The following is a 22,888-nucleotide window of genomic DNA, read 5'->3' as shown; positions in this document are numbered from 1 at the left end:
CTGAGTGTACTATGCGCATTTGATTAGGTCTGAACTTACCGCTCGCTGTGTATGCCGTTCTGTGATTCAGATTTAACGCCGGTCCCTGTTCCGAGCTTCACGGGATCATCGTACCTAGCCTACTCTCTAACCGGCTCAGCTCTGCGCAGCACGACAAACATTAAGTTTGACGTCCGCACCCTGTCCGACCATCAAACCGCCCTGCTTGCCTACACCAAGTGCCCGACGTGCTCCGACTTTGTGGCCGTGCATCTTCGCAACAACACGGTGGTGGTCACGTTCAACTTTGGCTTTGTTACCACTCAGGTGTCGAGCACGCAGAGGATACCCGCAAATCAGTTTGTGACAATTGACATCCGGCGATCGGGAAAACAGATCTCATTGGCGGTATGTCCTGGGAGATCATGATGAATAGTTCTTTTCGGTATATGTATGTGTGGTGCTAGCATGTCAGTGAATCCGTTGACACATTGCCATATTGCTTGCGCGAATTGCTCCAGTCTCTCCGGAGGCGTGGGTTCGAATCCCACCGCTGCCACCATTGTAACTCGTATACTCTCAGCACTCAAAGCACAATCATACTTGTAGTTACGTAAGTAGTTATCATTCGTTCATTGTCTCACAAGGAGAAGAAGAAGACAAGGCAGTGCGAGTATGCGCACTGCTATCCATGCATTCCTACGGTGTACTATTTATGTGTATACAATTTACGTGTCATAAAGTAGCCATGCTACACAGGTACAGTGAAACCTGTCTAAGATAACCGCTCAAGGGACCTTCAAAATCTGGTCTCTGTTACCAGGTGGTCTCCTTATCCAGGGTCATTTGACTAGAAATAGCATCCATTGGTCCTGGTTTCAGTGGTCTTTTAGGACAGGTGGTCGCCTTGACAGGTTTTAATGTATCTCATCAGGCGAGGAAAGTCTGTCATTCATGATTTTGTTTTCTCTTGAGTGACGCCCCTACGATCACTCCTGGCCGCAGTATGGGTGGACATAGATATAAGCAAACCTGTGTTGCATTGTGCTTGTCTTGTGCAGGTCTCCGGTCAGCTAACTGTCGCGTTCACACATACCGGTCCATTCAGCTCGTTGGACCACTCAGCGTTCCTTCACATCGGCGGCGGGCCAGCCTCCATCCTGGCGGAAGCCTCGCAGCGCCAGTTGGCAATGACTGGACTTATTGGATGCTTCAAAAACTTCCAGGTGAGAGATGGAATGCCGATAAGAATGCCAATAAGAGCTGGCTTTTAGCTGCACTGTGTGATCTGCCAAAATGCACAGTATTGGTAGTGTTGATCAGCATTCCATGTGTTCCCTTTTCATGCTTGACTTGCCATCTGCAACATGTGTGATGTGCCACATCGGGCATGTACTTGGCAAACAAATATAGTGCGGCATTTCTGTGACTGACCAGAGAATACGTTTGCTTTGCGGTGCCCATGCAGGTGAATGGCGAGACGTTGCCACTGAGCTCGGGCTGGGGAGTTGACAAGTGCTTCCCGTGCCTGGCCTCCACACCGTGCATGGTAAGAAGATGCTTACGCCTAGAGTGTTCTGGTTTGGCCGCCGTTTGGGTATCTATTTTGTACACACAAGGTGGATTCTGAAGATAGGCATGCAGCACTTATGTGAAGCAATGACTCGGAGACCTATGGTTGGACGAGCCGGTCGAATCTCACCACCTCTGCCATTGTGCCACCCTCATTATACATACATGTATACGTATGAAGGTGTGTGCATACTGATAAGCATCATTTTATGCATGCAGTGTAGTGTTGTTCCTTTGCAGCATGCTGTTATGATGTTGCATTGTGTCTTTATGTACATTGAACTTGTACGTGTACGTGTACGTGGCAACGAACTGGGTGTCTTGAACTATTTTTCAATAGCTACGTCCCCAGGAGTTCCATTGCCAGGCGTACACACCTTCAGCAATCGTTTTTTCTGTCGTGCTTCTTGTTGCGTCCATGTAGAACAACGGTGCGTGTACGTCTCTGAGTCGCACGGCATTCTCGTGTGCCTGCACGGCGGCCTACACTGGGCCCACGTGCCAAGTAAGTCATATCAGTAGTCGTAGTGAGCAGGCTGTTGATGGTGCGTGGAATTATACAGGACCGGCGGAAGCAGTGTTTGATTGGTCCGGTCGTGTCATGGTCTTGGTGTATGACAGGGGAGGGGGGGGGGGGACACATGATAGCAGTAAACATGCAGAGACGGCAGAACTGGTTGGTCCGGCCATGGCCTGACCAACCAGTTCTGCCGTCCCTGGCGCAGCTATGCATTGAAGGTCTCAATCAAGCGTTTTCCCGTTGCTTTGTCTCTCATGTGCCTGTGTGCTGACAGACTGCAATCACAGCATGCGATTCAAACCCATGCCCATCCGGCAGTACATGCACAGCATCGGACTTGTCTTCGTTCATCTGCCAGTGTCCGTTGGGAAGAGCGGGCACCTTATGCGAAACAGGTATGAAGAACCCTTTTTAACTGTCTAGTTGTGGAAGGGTTGAAATTCATCCACAGCACCTCCCCTCCCCCAGGAAAACACATTGGGCCAGTTAAGAACACCATAGCTTAGTGGTTACAGCATCGCTGGCCTCAGGCGAAGGTTCCTGGTTCAAGTCCTGGTGGGGACAGTTATTTTTTTCTTCAGACTTTGCCCTTCTCCATTCCTTCAACTAGTGAATATTTGACCAGTTTAGAGCTTGGATAAAACCTAGCTATTGGCATTCGATAATTCTATAGTATTTTTTCACATCCTGTGTTTGTATCCTGTGCAGTTGTGGCTACAGTGGATAGGCCAAGCTTCCATCCCATGCTCAGCTCCTACCTTGAGCACAGCAACCTGAGAAGCTCCGTGCTGACGCTGACCAATGTCACCATCCGTTTCAGGTCAGAATCCCATCCTTGAAATGAGAGTGCAGGCAATAATGTGCTGCATGTAATCCATTCAAACTCCTGGCACCTGTGCCCAATGCTGTGGTCTTGTGAAATAGCCTATGATAAGTCTGGTTGGCATGGAGAATAGTTTAGACTGATGGCAAATTCATCAGTCTGGTTTGGCTGCAGACATTTTGACTCAATGATTACGAGATGCTGTTCTGGCGTGAGCCTCATCGGAATGCACTAGGATGATCTGGTTGCGTCGTATGACAGCATTTCTGGGATCCTCTCGGCCCAAGCTCACCATGGCATGCCGCTGTGCCCCCTACTAGCTACCGAGGTGGTCATGTACTCTACGTGTCTCAATGTGCTTTGCTCATGTTCATGTTCTGTATGTATGTCCACCTGATATACTTATGTATGTCAACATGCAACAAGTAAGCTATAAGTAGGGTGGAGCAGATTTATATTGCTACTCAGAGTTTTCTCAGAGTTTTAAGACATGCAATACGTATGTCCACGTGTAATACGTATGTCCACGTGCAATACGTATGTCCACGTGCAATACATTTGTCCACGTGCAGGCCGGTCGGAGCCAGTGTGACCGGCATACTGCTCTACATGGCACAGTACGCGACGAGCGTGGCCGGTGATTTCTTCATGGTGGCGCTGGATCAGTCTCAACTGCTGCTACGCTACAATCTCGGCGCTGGGGTCATCACGGTGCGTCACGGCACAACGCTGACAACTGAAACCTGGTACACCGCTCGAATCCTTCGCCAGGGCTTGGCAGGTATGCTTGGGAATGTGTGAAGATTTCTCCTTCTTTTGCACTCATAAGCAAAGCTATAATGAAAGCCAAGAAGAGTGGATGATAGAAATAATACAGACAAACTGAGGAAAGAAGGTTCATTGCACATTTGCTGGACATCTGGAGCACGGGTGTTATGTGGATCAACAGCCTAGATTTTTGATGGAAATTATTTAGCACCATTTGGCACAATCATTGAAGTCATCACACTTGTATGTGTGTTGTAAGCCGAATTCATTCTTCTCTATCTCACTTCCAGCCACACTGAGCATTGATGGAATATCCGGCAAGCCACAGGGCAGCGCTCAGGGCCTGACATCGCTCAATGTTCTCATCCCGACCTACGTTGGCGGAGCTCCAGCACCATCTACGGTTACTTACCTGGCTGGGATCAGCTCTTCGTTCTCCGGTTGCATACAGAGTGTACAGGTATGCACACTCAGTTGATCATTGTGAATTTGTGATGCTCTGCAATCGTGAAATAATGACTACTCTCCGTCAACCTTGGTACCGTGGCATGCCCAGACCTGTTACGTATCACAGCACACAATCTGGTCATACGTGTGCACCTGTTAATATATTTGGCAAGGTAGTAAGTTGTGCCTCATATACTACAATCATATCCTGTTCATCAGAGTTTCAATGAAAGTGCAAAACAGCCTGACAATACACACCAGTGTGTGCCTGACTGTATGGCGAGTTGGTTATGAAACATTCTGCTTTGATCGCTGTCTACGTTACACAGGTGAATGCATTCCCGTTGACCTACTCCACTGCATCTGCTGGCCGGGGCATAACCGAATGCCAAGTGCCTCCCTGCGAGCTATCGCCATGCCAGAATGGTGGCTCCTGTGCCAATGTCAACAGCACCCACCGCGTGTGCAGCTGTCTTCCGGGATTCCACGGACCGGATTGTATCGATGCCTGCACGTACAACGCTCACAACTGCTCAGCTGCCGGCATGTGCTGCACGCTGCCTGGCAACCTCGCCGTCTTCGAGTGTGTATGCCCTCCGACAAGATCTGGGCAGACTTGCAGCGCAGCTGGTAAGCAATTGCCTTTTCAAACACCATAGGTATTCGACAGTGTTATATGCAAGTAAACTGATGACAACGAGGACATTGTTGTGTCACAGTATGTCTATCACATTGAAGTAGGCACGGGTGCAGAGCCTTTTGAAATGTCAACGGGGTTAATTGAGTGCCGATAAACTGGATGTAACACAGACAGTCAGTCCTCGTGGACTGACTGTCTGTGTTTCTCAGAGTCACCGTCCACAAGAAACATGTGCATGTATAATGGACAGTCGTAACCCTGTGATCATTATAGTCATTTTCTCTGTGTTTCCCGGACTGGCTTTGCCCACTGCAGGGCCAGCATACACATCGTTGTCGTTCAACGGTGACGGATACGCCACATACGACCATGTGATTGTGTAAGTGCACTGCATACTGCAGACTTGTGTATGCATGTGCTGTACACTGTACAGTGGTTTCACTTGTTCACTACTAGAAACTGGTCATGTGGGTCTCTCAGAATGAGGGAGAGAGGGTTTCAAAAGAAATCTGGGGAAATGATTAAATTGAATAGTAGGCTTCTGCTCACTGCACGCTGTAGACGTATGTGAACAGGAGACTATGAACTGAAGAGTATGCACTAGAGACTGGAGACCTGTTTGCACTGTCCAGCAAGAGTAGATCATGTCAGGATTGCAGAGCATGTACTTGTGGTAGAAACTGATTTCAGTCCTGTCTAAGGTCTGAAATATTGTTCCGAGAGAGATATGCATGATGCGTCATGTATCATACTCCATCAAATCATCTCCGATGTGCAAAATTCCTAGAATGCACCAAGTTCCATTACCAGCATTTTTTTCATGAACGGCATTGATCAATTGGTATTTTTACTGTGCAATATGCCTGAGCAGTGCACTCTCTCCCTGCTGGTTTGCTCTTCCAGGACGTCTGTTGAAACACTAGTAACATTCACCGTGACGACGAGCAACAGCCACGGTTTGATCATGTACTTGCCTCCTGTGAGTAGTAACTTATTGACCCTGTCAGTGAATACAAAATCACTCAGCTAGTGACTATGCTATAGCCGCTAGCGAACCTGTGAGGTGACTGCTTTCCAGTGAAATCATGTCATGTGTTTCATCATGTGATATGTCACGTGGCGGAGGGTTTTACATCAGTAACCATTTAATATCATGAGCTGTTCCCATGCTGTTCCATCCTTAGTTAATGTCAACAGCTCTCATTCACTGGAACTGCAGGAAGAGTCTAATTGCTGCTGTTGCTTTGGTGTTTGACGTTTTCTCTTGCCAGCCACCCCAACAGAGAGACTACTACCATGTGGGTGTCTTCAATGGCTTTGTCGAGTTCCGGTAAGGGGGACTAGAATGTGCAGAAACAGGTTGCTAGATTGTATCCGGTTACTGGTCCTTACCCTAGACTTGTTTTGCAGCATGAGCAAGTACGGTGCTGCACTGATCCAAGGGTTGCGGGTTGATTGCAAGAATTGGGAGACTCCAAGAGTCTCAACAGAACGTTCTCTCTCTCTCTCTCTCTCTCTCTTTACTATGCACTTTTGGGTAGAAGATAACCTCTGAGCTGCAGTGTAATTGCTGCTGGTAGCAGTGGTGTGCATATACACACTGAGCCCGTGAGGTCATATTGTGCAACTGACTGTTCCCAGTGTAACATAGTTGATGGGCTATCCTATGAGATCATACTTTTAAAATTCAGCTGGGTAGGAACCTACCCTGTAAGATGAAAATTCATGTTTTAATGAGTGCTGGATCCGTTACCTAACTTGGCAGAAGGAACACACATGTGAAGAGTGTATTATGGTTCTGTGCTCACGGTTATGCTGGCAGGTTTGATCTTGGTGCGGGAGAGACGATGGTGACATCATCCACACGGGTTGATGATGGCCTCCCACATATCATCAGAATCTCCAGGTGAGATGAACGTTCTTAGCACCTCAATTACATATGATTTGGCGATGATGTGACCATTGTTGTCTTTGTCTCTTCATCCGTTTGGTCTGACCGACCGTCCGTTTGTCCACCTGTCTGTCTGTGTTATTCTATATGGCTGTTTCTCTAGGTGTGTGTCTGTGTGTCCATCTTTGATTCCCTCTCCTTCTCCTTCTCCTTCCATCTACCTGCCTAAGTTGTCTAGCTTCACATTCAGCTATGGATACCACATGTAGCTTCCTATCAGCTTTACCACACACTCACTCCTAGACTTGCAGTGTGTATGTACATGTGGGCAAAGATACTAGATGTACACAACCTCCGGAAACAAAACTTGGTGACTTTTTGTATCCACACTCTCAGGTGTTGGTAAGATCAAGAAATTAGGTTCATAGGAACAAAAACAGTTCGAATCACAGAGTTTGTGTCTGGCAAAAGTATACAATCTCCAGACAGCTAGTTTTCAACCTTGTTTATGTCTCATCAGTGGAGCTCGGAGTGGCTGGACGAGCTGATTTAAATTACGTCTAGTGAACAAGAATGCATTTGTAAATCGGCTCAAATCATCCACGCCAGAATGCCTCAGGTGGCTGATCAAAGTGATCATGTGGCAATGAGATCAACAAAATTCATGGTTCACGTAAGGCCCAGTCGGACTGAGTTTCCACATCCGTAGGAACACCGCCACCCTTGAAGATCAAGGCCAAGACAGTGTAACAATGTGTTCTGTTTGCTGTGTGTCTGTGTCGTGACTGTAGGATCGGCCGCACTGCCAGCTTAGCAGTGGACAGCAATCCAGCTGTGGTGAGAGTAGCCTCCAGCAGCAGCACAGGATTGAACAACCCAAACAGCGTCTACATCGGTGGAATAGATGCAGGGTGCGAGCGCTACACTGCCGGCATGTCGATATCACCGTACTCTAGCCTTCTTGCTGGCCGATTCAGGAATGGTTTCGTCGGCTGCTTGAACACTATCAGCGTGAGCAATGTGGCTCTGCCACTGAGTGCGGCAAGATCAGGTGCAAGAGTCCAGAATGGGCAATGTGGTGCTGTTGTTACACCATAGCGGCAAACAATATGAAAGCAGACATTAGTATACAATTTACACACTATGATATTCAGTGTGAATACTGCCATTGGACACTTTGTACAATATGTTAAAAATTCGTGCCAGGAATACATTCCTCGGCATTCACCATATCAAAGCAGAGTGCATTCTTTGACCAATGTTGTTCGGTCTCGTTTAGGACTGGAAGTGATCCTGTGCCGAAATTCCTCACCTGTACAGCCATCTTGAGTGTATTGACAACGATTGCGCAGTTTTTGACTTTTTGTAGAAATCGTTCTGCTACTGTTATGCATCATGGCAATTCATGCTTTACACATCATGCATGCACTACGATGATGGTCTCTGTGAGCTGTTCGGAGACCTGTTTACATGTTGAAGACTCGAACACCAGCAGCTGTTATGCCCGAGATAAACTAGAGTTGACGCAAGGCTCAGTGATGCATCCTTTATTCTCTTTCAAAACCGTTTGTGCTTCATCCCCCCCCCCCCCCCTCCCTCACTAGTTGTTTTCACCACACCACTAAATTTGATTTCCACTGGTACAACTAGATCCTACTCGATAGTCTGACCTACCAGTGCTATACTCGTAGTAGGCCCGGTTTTTTTAAGCGTGTCCCTTTGTTCTAGGTGGTTGAGTCTGCAGTTCATCAAATTTTATTCTACATGCTACATGTATGAGGATCAGTATCTGAAGCATTCTTGTGTGATAATTGTGGCTTTTTGGGCCTGGCGTAACTGCACTGTGTGTGTACGAGTATGAAGACTGGCATTGTTATGCCATGATTGACTTACAGCAATCCTATCGTGGTCCAACACGCGGATGTACAGTATTCCCCCGATGCCGAGAGACGTGCTCACACCCCAGTATGGCAACTTCATCTTGGTTTAGCCCCCAAGACGAAGTGAATACTGCAGTAGGGCTCAAACGGTCACGGTTTTACCCCTGACGGTTAACTGCTAAGCTAACGGTCGGTTAACCGGTTATAACCTATAAGCCACGGCAATCCTGCGGACTCTTTTTTAACCGTATATTTGACTATACTCATTCAAAAAATGTACCCTATTCAGTACAACGCACACTTGTACATTCCCTTGCATGCTCATTCATACATACTCTCACACCAAGAGACCAGATATGACCGAGTTGACAGCCCAGAAATTGCGTACGCGTGCGACAGCCCGCGAAAGTGCACACTTTGCAACGACCTGATACTTGAAAAATTGACTGAAAAGTTACTGCGTAACCGTTATCTTTATCGGTTAACCGTTTTAAAATTCTTCGTAACCGGTCTGCAACCGGTTAATCGGACTAATCGTTTGAGCCCTAGTAGTCATATTGGCCCAAGTACAGATAGGTACCGAGAATTGCCATCTAACTACATTATACATAATTGTACCGACAAGGAAGTGATACATACTCGCCATGCCATGTCGACGATGTCATGCACACAGCCGACAGTCCTGGGTAGCTATTATCAATAGTATTTTGCTGAATATGCCCACCACAAACATACCGGTAATCCTGAGTACCGACTGATCTACTATGGCCTCAGTGGAGAGTATCGGTGCTTATCATCTTATGTGTACGTGCATTCCGCACAAACCGTGAAAAAAATTTCTTTGGCAATCTGGTGTGTTGGACACTGCACTGACTGTCACTGATTTGACAGGCTGATGCAAGCGTAAATAACTAAATATGTCACATTTGAAAAGTTGAACTGAAGCAACCCTATCACAACCCTTGGTAAATCAGCCACTTGAACCGGAAAATACGAAGCGACTCCAGAATCGATCCATTGAATACTTATTACTTGATGGCTCAAATTCAGAGCTAGATCTCGAGGCATTCCCGTCAACAACGCTGATCGATGTACAAGTCAATCTTGGCGGGGCGTTCAGGAGTTCGATCAATGGTCACCGTGGCGGAAAGCAGCGAACTGCACTTGAGCACTAGTATTGCCTGTCGGCTAACGATCCAGTGTCCGCTAACGATCCAGTGTCCGCTAGCGATCCAGTGTCCGCTAACGATCCAGTAGTGCAGTGTGAGCGGTAATCATGGTACTGTGACTCGAGTGTGAGCATCAGTGTGTGAAGAAGACCTCTCAGAAGGTAGGTAGGCCTAGTACGTATCGATTGTGACCATAATAGACTATGATAGAGGCAGCAGGTATTGCCTACTAATTGGAGGCCTCTTGTTTCAATGAGGTTGAAATGTTGAGGGCGATGCCCAACCTTCTCCCCATCCTCAGAACATGTGTATCAGTAATTTCAGCAATGATTGCCGGTTAGACATACTGTCACACAATATGTCCATAAGGCATGCAGCAAGCCGCAGTAACACAAAAAAACACCGTGTAAATTGTGTTGCTTGTCCAGTTGTTTATGCATGATACTATACGGCACTTGTTGAGCAATGCGAATATCCAGACCTCTTTGCTTGGATATATTATGGGCCCAGTGTTGGTCAGCGACATGTACCGGCATTCCGCTGCAGGTGGGGGTAATCAGAGTCCACGTTTGTAGCATTCTTCATCAGTTCTGTTGCATGCAATCCCATCCATATAAGAAGAAGAACATCTCGCATGCTACTCAGGATTGAGCTCTACGCATCTGTGAGTGAAAAAGATCCATTCGTGTCTCTTTTCGGCGAACACAAAGGCTTCAGGGACAGTGATGTTGGCTTTCTTCAGGTCTTGCTTTATAATGTCGGTCCATCTGATTGGTGGACGTCCGCCTGGCCTTTTAATATCCAATCCATATGCCATTTAATTCACACGAGAGAGAGAGAGAGAGAGAGAGAGAGAGAGAGAGAGAGAGAGAGAGAGAGAGGACGCATTGAATTTCATTGTATTTGCCCGTCTCTACATACGACAAGAAGAAGAGGATGGAGATTGACCTGACAACAAAATACCTCCTTACGTTTCATTGGTTCTAGTTACTTGTATTTCACTTTGACTTGCTGATGAGAACAGGATCGGCGAAAGCAGTTTCTGATTGGTCCGGCCATACGCTAGCCTTTCATACTTTGTGTATGATATGGCGGGTACACGCATGACCAAACCAGCAGTAAACGTGCATTGGTGGCCAAAAGGTTGGTCCTGCCATGGCCTGACCAACCGGACCGGTTCCGCTGGGCCTGGAGAATGCACGAAAAATAGTCTGTGAAATTTAATCCCTGAGAATGCTCGAAAACTGGTTTTGAGTCCTTGAGTCCTGATAACGGTGGTAAGGAATTTTAGAGATTTTACTTCTTCTTGACGTGCTAAGCTCCCTGTCTCCTGTAGTAAGTATTTGTTCATTGTTTGTCTCATCATACAGTACTAACAACCTGTGTTTATCCCTTGGCATATCGGCTAACATTGAATACTTTGTGCTCCTAGGCTATAAGATACTGTAAAGCCATCAGTCATTTTCACATTCTCCAGTTCATTTTATTTTGTTCAGTACTTCGTGCGTGGTGTATCTAAGCCTAACCAGTATCATGTGACGTGCGTTTATTGCGCAGTTCTTGTGTTCTATGACTAATTCAGGTTGCATGGTGTATGATTTGTTTTCATTACATTTTCGAGCATTGCATTCATTATGTTATTTTACCGTACAAGAGGCTTTTATGAGAATGATGAGACTGACTATGGCAGGAGGATGAAGCAAAGGACTCCGTGCCAATCGTGCGAAGCAAGAGTGGACGCTGCTGATCACCTCTATGATGATATTGAGTGTTTCACTGGGTTCATGTAGGGCATGTAGATCTCAATACCGGCATAACTATAATAGCAATGATTACTGTGTGTCTGGTCCTGCATACAGTGTCCAGTCGACTCTATGAGACTCGAGAGCGTAACTCACGGACTTACTCCCATCATAAGTAATTAGTTATCTTTGCCGTAAATTATAAGCGCAAGCTTGTCTAAGAACCCAGATGGAAATAATTGTGGACACAAGCTTGTGTCATAATTTTCGTGTAGATCCGCACACTGTCTGTGGCGGTACGATCACGTGCGCGCGATGTCTTGCCGCTGTTGCCCTGGGCAGTGGCAGTGCAGAGAGCCTGTCTCCGTGGTTTCCCGAAATCTTGGAGATCACACGTCGCACTCACACCTGCCTTGTTGATTGTTGGCACGACCTACCACAGACTCAGTCACCAGGTCACCAGTCAGTTCACGATCCAGGCTTAGGACCACGCGAGCGCCGATCGTAGAGACACGATCAGAACCACTCGTTTTCTTTGTTGATGCAGCCTTGTGCCGCATGAAAATCCCATCTGTTTACTAGGAAATGGGACCATTTGATCGAAAACGCTGAAGAGGAGGGAGTTTGGCTTGCGAAGCGGTTGTTGAACAGCGAACCGAAAGAAACAGTTCCGTCCATCGCCGATAGGCGCTACCGTGACCAGGTGGTTGGGATTATGTCACTATCTAAACACCTCTCGGACTTCGCTGAAAGCTGAGGAATATTGTGGGCAACGGGAACGGTTCTGAATGGAGGGCGGTGACGCTCAAACTCCGGCCATTGATGCCGAGTCGGCAAAGGCAAGTGCCTTGACCAAGAGTCAAATTTCTATAGCTGCCGATCAATCGCCTGGTCCGGCGTCGACATCTCCAGCAACTACTCTACAAGGTACCTCGGCCACGAACGCCTCTGGACTGGACAGTGCAGACGCGAGTGAGGAGAAAGCAGTGGGCAAAGAGATCGCGAGTGCTGATGCACCCAATGCCGATGTGTCGGACAGTGTGGCGGTCACGAATGTAGCACACAGCGATGAGCAGCCGAAGAATGCAGAGGAGAGCGCCACAGCAGATCCGGGTAGCGGCACTCACACTCAGACCGAGTCAAAGGACGACGCACCTACCAGCACTGACGCGCAAGAAAATAGCCTTGGATCTGAACAAAGCCAATCTACCCCTGAGGCAGTTCAAAGTGAAGGGAATGATCCGATTTCAGGAGATGGTGTCGCTGGAGACTCCAGCGATCAGAAGGCTGACACTGTGACTACAAAAGAAGACACAACAGATGAAAAGGTAGATGCAAATGCTGTGGAAACAGCCACCATTGAGCAAAGCCTGCCTGATGGAGACGCCATACCTGACGAGGCAACACTAGCACAAGAAATCACAGCACCTACTCAAGATGATGGCACAACTGGAGGAGAGGCCGCAGCTCCCAAAGAAAGTCCAGATGCCCACGCAGACAGCGAGCTGACAGATGAAACTGCAGTGGGCTCATCTGATCACACAGCAAGCAAACAAGAGCCAGAATCAGAGACCTCACACGATTCTAGCCAACCTGGCCAGCAAGGAAAAGAGGACACAAACACTGCTTCACCGGTTGTGGAAACACCAAGCGAGAAAGCGAAGGGCGGGTCGTCTTCCAATGCTGACGGCGATGCACCCAATGGTACTGAAGGCGAAGTGACCACTGACAGTGCCGTGCCACAGGAATCAGTTCCCACAACAGGCACTGACACAGCAACAACCGAAACCAGCACACCAGCTGATGACCATTCTGCTACTGGTCCAGAGGACAAAGACGGGACAAAGCCAGGAGCAGATGCAGGTGACAACGATGAGCCTAAATCAGCAACTGATCATCAGAATTCGGAAGCCATTGATGGTGGTGGTGATCATGCAGACATGTCTGCAGGTGGTGCAGCACAAGAGACAGTGGAGAACTCAGGAGACACTAGCGAACAGCCGGTCGCAACTGCGGAAAGTAATCAAGATGCTGAGACGACGCAATCCACAACCGCAGCATTTGCTATTTCAAGCTCAGAAGCATCCACTACTGTAGCGGAAGCTGATGAGAATGAAGCAACTCATGACACTCCTGTAGCCAACTCTGTAGAAGAAGACAAGAGCAAAGCACTCCAGCAATCTAATGCCCAGGGTACAGAGGCAACCAGCGAAAAAGACGATGAGGTCATAGCAGATACAGAGAATGCTGCTGACGGTGACAATGCTGTTGATAGCAATCCACCAGCTGATTCACCGCATGCAGAAACGGTGGAGGAGGAATCCCGTGCTGGGCCAGAGGAGAGGCAGGATGCAGTCACAGTCAGCGGCTCAGAATCTGCTCAGGCCGATGCCACAGATGGAACTAAGCGTGTGCAAACAGAGCAACTCGATGCGGCTGACAAATCAACCATAACACCTGAAGAAACAGCAGCTGGTGATTTGACTCAGGACCCTGCCCTGGAGACCGAAGTTGCCTCTGACCCAAGTGCCGAGGCTCCTCACGACCCAGCTACAACTGCCACTGTGGTGTCCATGCCTTCGGTAGAATCTGACTCCAAAGCTGCATGTGCCGCTGATGAAGACCACACACATTCAGCTGATGCCACTACTGCAAGAGTGTCTGATGATACAACGGAAGCTAAACCTGACACAGACAATACTGGTGCCCAAGCCACTGAAGACCAAGCAGAATCAGATCTCCCCGGAGACCCTGAAGCTAATTCAGCCACTAGCGTTGCATGCGATGCTGCAGTGCCGACAACAGAAGAGATGACCGACAAGGCAAATGCTGACAATGGCGGTGGTGGGGATGACAGTGCGAATACGGCCAACAAAGACGCAGCGATGGAAGAGAAGGAAGCCGTCGTGCATGCTGATGAGAATGCCGATTCTGCACAGCCAGACAATGACACTGCGCCAGGAAAGGATGATGAGGCAACGAAAACCAACGTCGCGGAGACTGTGGCAGAAGAAACCATTGCGCCGGAGCCAGGTACAGCTGAGACAGCACAAGATGAGACACAAATAGACAGTGCGAAGGGGACTTCAGAAGCAACAGAGTCTGAAGCAGGCACGCACCATGCCGAGAAGACTGAAGATACTAGTCCCGAAGCTGGCCAGGCTATCGACCAAGCTGTCAGCACAGCCGCACCAGAGGAAAGTGAAAACACAGGGACCGTCACGCCTGAAGGCAAATCAAATGATACGGACAGTATCCCAGCAGAAGACGGTCTAGAAGGCGTTGAAACTGACTCCGAAATTGCTGCAGCACAGACCACAAGCACTGCACGGGATGCAGAATCATCCACTCGCCCAGATGGAAGTGTTGGTGACCATCCTTCAGACAGTAGTATGAATGCTGACGAGGACTACAAAGCTTCAGAGGCCACAAAACCAACAGCACCAGAAACTCCTGAGGCAACAGCGTCAGAGACTTCTGAGCCAACGGTATCAGAGGCTGACAAACCAACGGCATCTAAAACTGGTGAACCGACAGTGACAGGTGCTGCTGAGCCAACAGCATCGGAGACCACCGAGCCAGCAGCACCAGAGACCACCGAACCAACAGCGTCAGAGACTGCCGACCCAACAGCATCGGAGACTGTTGAACCAATAGCATCCGAGACTGCCAAGACAGCAGCATCTGAGACTGCCGAGACAGCAGCATCCGAGACTGCCGAGACAGCAGCGTCAGAGGCTACTGAACTAACAGCTTCAGAGGCCGTAGAACCATCAGCATCAGATGCTGCTACACCAACAACATCAGAGACTGCAGAGCCCACAGTCTCAGAGGCTGCTAAGCCAACAGAATTAGAGGCTGCAGAACCAACAGCATCAAAGACTGCTGAACCAACAACATCAGAGGCCTCCAAACTAACGGCTTCAGAGGCCGCTGAACCATCTGCATCAGATGCCGCCAAACCAACAACATCAGAGACTGTCAAGCCAACAGCTTCAGAGGCTGCTAAGCCAACAGTGTCAGATACTGCCGAACCCACAGTTTCAGAGGCGGCTGAGCCAATAGCTTCAGAGGCAGCTGAGCCAGCAGTATCAGAGGAAGCCGAGCCAGCAGTATCAGAGGAAGCCGAGCCAGCAGTATCAGAGGCTGCCGAACCAACGGTATCAGAAGCAGCTGAGCCAGCAGTATCAGAGGCTGCCGAACCCACGGCATCAGAGACTGCTGAATCCACAGCATCAGAGGCTCCCGAGCCAAGAGTATCAGAAACTGCCGAGTCAACAGTATCAGAGGAAGCCGAGCCAACAGTATCAGAGACTGCTGAATCAACAACATCAGAGGCTGCCGAACCAATAGCACCGGAAACTGCTGAACCAACAGTATCAGAGACTGCCGAGCCAACAACATCAAAGGCTGCTGAGCCAACAGCATCGGAGGTTGCCAAGCCTGACGCAGAAGTTGTAAGTGGAAGCCAAGCTGATGAACAAGATGGTGGTGCAAAGGAGACTAAAGAGTCGGACACTGTCATTGCAGCAGTTGACAGCGCCACAGCTTCTGTTGAGCCTGAGAGTGAACTCACAAACTCAACTAAAGCTGCATCGAACAGCACAAGCCCTGCAGAGACCACCTCAAGTTCAAATCTGCCAACAACAAGTGAAGAGCTGCCTGCAGGTGATCTTACAGATCAACCACCTGCTGAAGAAAAGCCTAAGCAGCCAGCTGAGAAAATACCTGGCACACCTCCGGATGCTTCAGTGACCGATGGAACACCATCGCCTGGAGAAACTGATTCTTCATCTATGCCACCCAGTGCTTCTACAGAAGCTAAAATGGTAGAGGAATCTCATGCAGATAATCCTACGGGCAATGAAGTTAATGATACCGAGGCAAGTTTAGCCTCCGATGAAGCTACCATCACCAAAGAGTCTTCTGAAGCAGCTGTTGTTAGCGAGGAATCTCAACAGGCTGTATCACCTACATCCGATGAAACACAATCACCAGAAGCAGCCAATGATTCTGAAATACAGCCTGTGCATATAGACACTCAGGGTGAACAAACAGACCACACAGCTGAGAGTGATCCAAGCCAGGATGCCACAGACAGCAGTGCGGAGAAATCATTAGATGACCAATCGGCTGAACCAGCTTCCATCCCAGAAGCTGACAAACACGCAGAAGTTGAAGCACCAACTGAAGGTGAACCGAAAACTGAAACTGGCCCAATAACTGAGGCGGAACCAGCTGCCAAATGTGACCTTCCGACGGAAGCTGACACATCAGCCGAGGCCGAATCAGCAAACGAGGCTGACCCGCCTGCCGAAGTGGAACCAGCCATCAGCGCTGATGCACCACCCGAAGCTGATCCACCAACCACAGCTGACCCATCAGCCAAAGCGGAACAAGCAACTGAAGCAGAAGTAGTCACTGAAGCTGGCCCACCAAGTGACACGGAACCAACAACCAATGCTGACTTGCCAACAACCAATGCTGACTCACCAGCTGAAGCTGACGCATCAACTGGAGTGGAGCCAGTGAACAAAGCTGCCGCACCATCTCAAGTAGACTCCTCAACGGAATCTGCTGACCTACATACTGAAGCAGAACAAGCAGTTGGTGCTGAGCCACAAGCCGAAATGAAATCAGCAGTCGAAGCTGATCCTCCTACAGAAGCCAACCCACCAGCCGCTGATGGCTCGGCAGCCATTCAAGCTGATTTGTCACCTGACGTTGACACACCAGCTGAAGACCAAGCCACCGCAGTACAGCAGATCGAACCAACAGCTACTGACCAGCTCCACACTTCTCAAGACATTGCCAATACAACCGATGGTGCTGCAGAAGAAGGACAGTGCAGGGAAGCTGTAGACGGCTCTACCGTCAGTGAGCAACAGGGTGAGGTCATAGCAGATGATACTGAGCATACAAAGGATGATAGCCAGCCCACACCAACACCATTGGATGAAGTGTCAACCCAGGTGGAAACAACTGGTGCTATATCTGAGCCAGTGGATCCCAAAGCAGAACCAAGCGATGGAAGCCAGTCCGAATCAACACCATTGGATGAAGGATCAACCCAGGTGGAAACAACTGGTGCTATGTCTGAGCCTGCTGATCCCAAAGCAGAACCAAGTGATGGAAGCCAGTCCGAATCAACACCATTGGATGAAGGATCAACCCAGGCGGAAACAACTGGTGCTATATCTGAGCCTGCTGATCCCAAAGCAGAGCCAACTGATGTAGCAACAGTGGCAGCTACAGAAGCAGGTGATGCAGCAGATGGAACGAAAGCTGAGGGAACAGAGACAGGGGATACTGAGACAAAGGCACCTGCAGCAGCTACAGCAGCAAATGCAGAGATGGTAGAGGGAGAGGCATGTGCATTGGATGTAGTCACTACCTGTACTGCTACAAATGATGATGTTCGAGAGGCAGACGCTGAACCCTCAGTGCAGAAAGACACGACAGATGAGTCTCCTGTTGCATCCGGGGCGGGCACAGATCCCACAGAACCAACATCCACTCAATCAACAGTAGTGTCAGACCAAGATCCTCCTCCTCGAGCAGAGCAAGTTGCTGATGAGCATGAGGACACTGCGGAAGCACCCGAGGAGCAGATATCTGAAAGTTCTGTTGCAGACAGCAGTGAGCAGAAAGACACGGCAGTAGAACCGACAGCAGATGATGGACAGCCTGCACCGAGTGTACACACAGCAGAAGAAAGTGAACTGGTGGGTGCTGCTGCTGGTGTGGAAGAGAGCACAGAGGCAGTACATGCAGGTGTACTGGATGCTGCTGACTCTGGAAAGAACTCTGAGCCAATCAGTGATGTCACAGAGACCCAACAAGTCGAAGACAAAGAACCCGCTCAACTGGCTGAAGCATCAGAGAATGAGAACGAAGCTGACGGTGCTACTCATGCGGTGCCATCTGCAGAGGATGTTTCCTCTACTACCAAGCCAGAACCCGACGGCGGATGTGCTGAAGCCGCTATGGAGCCAGCCGATGACCAAGCAACTGAGGATCCAGCCGAACCCGAAGGTCCTCAGTCTGATGATACAGTTGATACGGTATCTACTCCAGAGAAACCAGCAGGATCCCATGAACATGTCGAAACAGCTCTAGCAAATGCCACAGTAGCAACAGAACATGATGCTGCAGATGTGGATCCTATGCAAACTAGTGGTACTGATTCAGAAGCGTGTCCAGCACCCGCACAGGTTTCCAGCACAGGCGAGGCCAACGAGCACACTGAACAGCCATCCGTAGATGACCCAGAAGCGACTACGTCAGAGATAGCTCACTCTGATCACAAAGACTCTTCTGATGGTGAAGGGCATACCTCCGCAGCACCAGCTGAGCAGCCTGCAACTGATGAAGCAGCTGAGGATGATGGAGAAGCTAATATTGCAGCTGTGGACAATGACGCAGCTAATATTGCGGAAAATGATGCAGCTAATATTGCAGCTGCGGACAATGGAGAAGTTAAAATTGCAACTGCAGACGATGAAAAAGCTACTGTTGCAACTGCGGACGATGGAGAAGCTAATATTGCAGCTGCGGACAATGGAGAACCTATCACTGATAGCGAAGCTGTGAAACCGAGTGGTGACACTACGGATTCAGGTCCTGAACTACAAGACACCAGCATTGGCACAGGTGCTGAAGGGGAAGTTGTGAACCCTGGAGAAGAACCGCGCACAACAGAAGAGCTCTCCTCGCTGAGTATGTCTACAAAACCAGCCGAAGTAAGTGTTGATGCAGCAGACATCACTGCTCAGGATGATGGATCCAAAGACACGCCTGATCCAGCACAGGATCCAGCGCCTCAGAGTAGTGAAGATGAGACCAAACTACCCGTAAGCGATGACTCGACATCAGCCAAGGAAGAACCTCCTGTTGGAGAAACAACAGACAAGATCTCGCAGGATGTGCACACTGACAGCCCACCGCAAGCTGAAGAACCCACTGGTACAGATCCAGTGGAACCAGATGTACCGAATGACAGTGACAGCGGAAGCAAGGCTGACAACCCCACAGAGGACACGGAGATCAGTAATGTTGCCGATACTGACAGAGAGGAACAACACCAGCCAGACAAGGCAGGTGCCGTGATGGCTGATGCTCTATCAACATCTGACACGGGCTCTGATGCTGCTGGGACCAAAAATGCCAGCGCGAATACACCTGAAGCTGTACGACGGAGGCCATCAGAAGAAGAGAAAAGTGAAGGTGATGACAATGATGCAGGGAAGGTGCCGCGTGACATGCCAACCAATGGCGCTGCTCATGGAGACAACCGGAGTGTTCAGAGCGAACCGCATTATTCATCAGCTTTTGAAGAAGACGAGGAAGACCAAGTCAAAGAAGACAAGCCCAGAGATGAGAGCTCTGCCTCCGTGCAAGGTGATGAGAGCTCTGCCTCCGTGCAAGGTGATGAGAGCTCTGCCTCCGTGCAAGGTGATGACGTGAAAGATGCTGACAGTGAAGAACACCAAGAGGAGGCAACCAAAGCATCAACAGAGGATGATGATGTTGCCATAGCATCAACAGAGGATGATGATGTCGCCATAGCATCAACAGAGGATGATGATGTTGCCATAGCATCAACAGAGGATGATGATGTTGCCATAGCAGCAACAGATGATGGTGAGGGTGCCATAGCATTAACAGATGAGGGTGAGGGTGCCATAGCATCGACAGATGATAATGATGTTGCCATAGCAGCAACAGATGATAATGAGGCTGCCAAAGCAGCAACAGAGGATGATGAGGCCGCCACAGCAGCAACAGAAGACGACGACAGCGAAGAACACCATGAGAAAGTTGCCATAACAGCAGCAGAGGATGATGCTTCAGCTTCCTCACAAGCCAGTGTTACCAATACTGCAAGTAAGACTACACTGTCTGATGCAGACTGTAGTGGTGATGTAAAGGATACACTAGGTGAGCATTCCTCGTCATCAAGCAAGGCTCAGCCTCTGTCCAGTCCCAGTGAAAAGAGCTGCGTAGAAGACAGTACTGCTGCTACACGAGATTCGGAGGCACCGGCTTCTTCTGCAGAGTCAGATGCCAGCAGCCATCGTGAAGAGCACTCGTTACACGGCTCAGCCACCTCCGTAAGTCGCAAGTCTTCGGCAGGCAGCCATCGTTCATCAGCATCATCCTCAGAGCACTCACGGCAAGCAAGCACAGATGGTCACAGCTACACAGAGATATCAGCCACGGCCAGTGAGGCTACGCTGACAGAAGCAGCAGCAGCTGGTGGTGAAGAAAGGCCTACCGACGTAACTGCACAACAGTCTCAGGAATCCACTGAGGAAGACCAGAAGCCAATGCAGGTGGCTGTTGATGCAGAGAAAGAGCAGCAGGGGACAGAGATAATGAGCAGTGAAGAAACAACTGAACCAGTGGCGGCTGCAGATGCTGCCGCAAGTGCATCCGATACATCTATTGACAGCAGCAGGGGAACGTCTGAAACAAAGATGATGAGGATGACGTCAACTGGTGAACAGATACAGCTGGAGCTAGAGCTGGACGATGATAGCACTGCAGATCGGAAACCAGATGATGATGATGACGGTGATGATCAATGTGTAAAGGAAGAGAGCGATGTAGACACACCCAAAGCACAGACAGAAAGCGAAGGCACTGAAGTGGAGAAGGATGAGGCGTCAGCTGCACATGATGATGATGCAGCTGATAACAGTGACGTTACAGCGGAGAACGATCTGCCGAATGAAGAGACCCCGTCTGACAGCCATGACAAGGATGCAACCAGCACAACACAAGAAACTGTCACCCAGACAGAGGATGATGGCACTGCAGTGGAGACTGACCATCAGACTTCTAGCACAGAGGACGACCAAGCATCGGACAAGTCATACGGCAGTTTTGAGGAGGATCCCCTCGCCCAGGATGAGCTCGATCAGAGTAAGGACGAGACAGAAATGGACGTCTCGGCAGATTCACCCAAACAAGACTCCAAAGATGAAGAGGAGGGTGAAACAGAAGCAGAGGTGGAAGGTACTGAAACCCCGACTGACGAAACTGCCCAAGACGATGAAGCTGGCAAGGTAGAGTCCAAAGCTGAAGATCAAACTACAGCGGATGATGATGATGATTATACAGAAGATGTGTCCGAGATCCCTGAGGCACAAGCTACCGTGGGAGATGAAGACACAACTACAGGGCAGTCAGAGTCAGACAAAGAACCTATTCTGGCTGAGGAGATGAAGGCTGTGGACGTGAAGGCTGTGGACGTGAAGGCTGTGGATGTGAAGACTGATGTGATGAAGGCTGGGGAGATGGAAGCTGTGGAGACAATGGCTGAGGAGATGAAGGTTGAGGAGATGAAAGCTGTGGAGACAGTGGCTGAGGAGATGAAGGCTGTGGACACAAAGGCTGTGGACGTGAAGGCTGAGGAGACCATGCAAAGAACAACGTCTGAGCATGAACAGCTACCAGAGAAGGCTAATGACAAGGAGACTGAAACAATGGCGCCAGAATCTACCTTGTCACCCCGTTCCAAGAGCAGATCAAAGAGCAGAGAGGAGGAGAAGGCTGAGGAAGAGGAAGAAAAGGCACTAATAGAAAGGCTCCGAGCATTGCACGACCCACCAGCCGAGGATGAAGTATCAGCAAACAGGAGACGACTGGAAGAGCGAGAGAAGAAACGCACCAAGGCATTGGAGCGGCAGCAACGAGATATAGCGCTGCAAACGCAGCAGAGAAAACAAGAAGAGAAGCTGCAGCAGCTCGCTTACGCAACAACACCTCGTAGGCGAGTTCTGCCTCCGACTCCTAAAGAAAAACCTGTGCAACCACCACCACCAGCTACCGGTTATAATGATCAACCGCCACCACCCGATCACCCAATTCCAACCGGTGTGTTTGTTCGCAGGAATCCGAGGAGAAAGAGCTCCATATCACACAAACCATACCTGGAGGCGATACTGCAGCGGGAAGTGGAAACTGAACTGGCGCAAGCTACAATGCAAGAACGAACACCAACAGATCAGACGGATGGCTGCGCGACTGCACCGGTGACAATCTCACCACCCAGCGCTGCTCGCCCGCAAGCGCTGTTCGTATCGCGACGGCCAAGAAGACAGCTACCAAGCACGCCAGTGCAGCCTGTGTCACCATCCCGGTCAAGACATGCTGCGTGTATGGCTCCACCCGATCTCACGGGAGGCTGGAGATCACCTGGAAAACACACCGATCCCATCCCTGTATGTGATATTTCCACTTTTCCACTTATGGAGATGCTAACTTTGAGTGCAGTAGTTAAATCCTGTAATTCCTTACTAAGACAGGCGATATATACTGCTGTGGACATTCAAATCTCATGGAATGACTGGGGTCGGTGTCCTTACTGCCTTAGCGCGTACTTGTACTGTACTGAAGTAGTTTGTATACACACTGCAAAAATGGATCTGCAGTGCTCGCGGCTGCAAAGCT

At 49.3% G+C, this 22,888-nt stretch overlaps 2 protein-coding genes across 4 annotated transcripts in view; both read left to right on the top strand.

The window, feature by feature from the left end:
• Nucleotides 1-8,466, top strand: part of LOC135822717 (protein eyes shut homolog) — a 52,668-nt gene extending 44,202 nt beyond the window's left edge. For both annotated transcript variants that reach the window (XM_065335542.1, XM_065335540.1), the window contains 14 exons: nucleotides 71-387; nucleotides 1,041-1,205; nucleotides 1,448-1,528; nucleotides 1,976-2,056; nucleotides 2,346-2,466; nucleotides 2,780-2,891; nucleotides 3,467-3,675; nucleotides 3,953-4,122; nucleotides 4,439-4,739; nucleotides 5,065-5,128; nucleotides 5,653-5,728; nucleotides 6,021-6,079; nucleotides 6,572-6,655; nucleotides 7,432-8,466. In XM_065335542.1, coding sequence (XP_065191614.1) covers nucleotides 71-387; nucleotides 1,041-1,205; nucleotides 1,448-1,528; nucleotides 1,976-2,056; nucleotides 2,346-2,466; nucleotides 2,780-2,891; nucleotides 3,467-3,675; nucleotides 3,953-4,122; nucleotides 4,439-4,739; nucleotides 5,065-5,128; nucleotides 5,653-5,728; nucleotides 6,021-6,079; nucleotides 6,572-6,655; nucleotides 7,432-7,738 — 2,147 coding nt within the window. In that variant the 3' untranslated portion in view covers nucleotides 7,739-8,466. The remainder of the gene's footprint in view (nucleotides 1-70; nucleotides 388-1,040; nucleotides 1,206-1,447; nucleotides 1,529-1,975; nucleotides 2,057-2,345; nucleotides 2,467-2,779; nucleotides 2,892-3,466; nucleotides 3,676-3,952; nucleotides 4,123-4,438; nucleotides 4,740-5,064; nucleotides 5,129-5,652; nucleotides 5,729-6,020; nucleotides 6,080-6,571; nucleotides 6,656-7,431) is intronic.
• A 2,809-nt stretch (nucleotides 8,467-11,275) lies between these two features.
• The window catches only part of LOC135822718 (mucin-19-like), a 20,674-nt gene continuing 9,061 nt past the window's right edge, over nucleotides 11,276-22,888 (top strand). Inside the window, exons 1-2 of one of the 2 annotated variants that reach the window (XM_065335544.1) lie at nucleotides 11,276-19,831; nucleotides 19,886-22,659. In XM_065335544.1, the coding sequence (XP_065191616.1) occupies nucleotides 12,220-19,831; nucleotides 19,886-22,659 (10,386 nt within the window). In that variant the 5' untranslated portion in view covers nucleotides 11,276-12,219. Of the gene's footprint in view, nucleotides 22,660-22,888 lie in introns of both variants that reach the window. The other variant, XM_065335543.1, reaches the window with a different exon arrangement.

Source organism: Sycon ciliatum, chromosome 8 (genome assembly GCF_964019385.1).
Source record: "Sycon ciliatum chromosome 8, ocSycCili1.1, whole genome shotgun sequence".
Taxonomy (NCBI): Eukaryota; Metazoa; Porifera; class Calcarea; order Leucosolenida; family Sycettidae; genus Sycon; species Sycon ciliatum.
The sequence above is the reverse complement of the archived record's forward strand: the minus strand, read 5'-3'. Positions and strand labels throughout refer to the sequence as shown.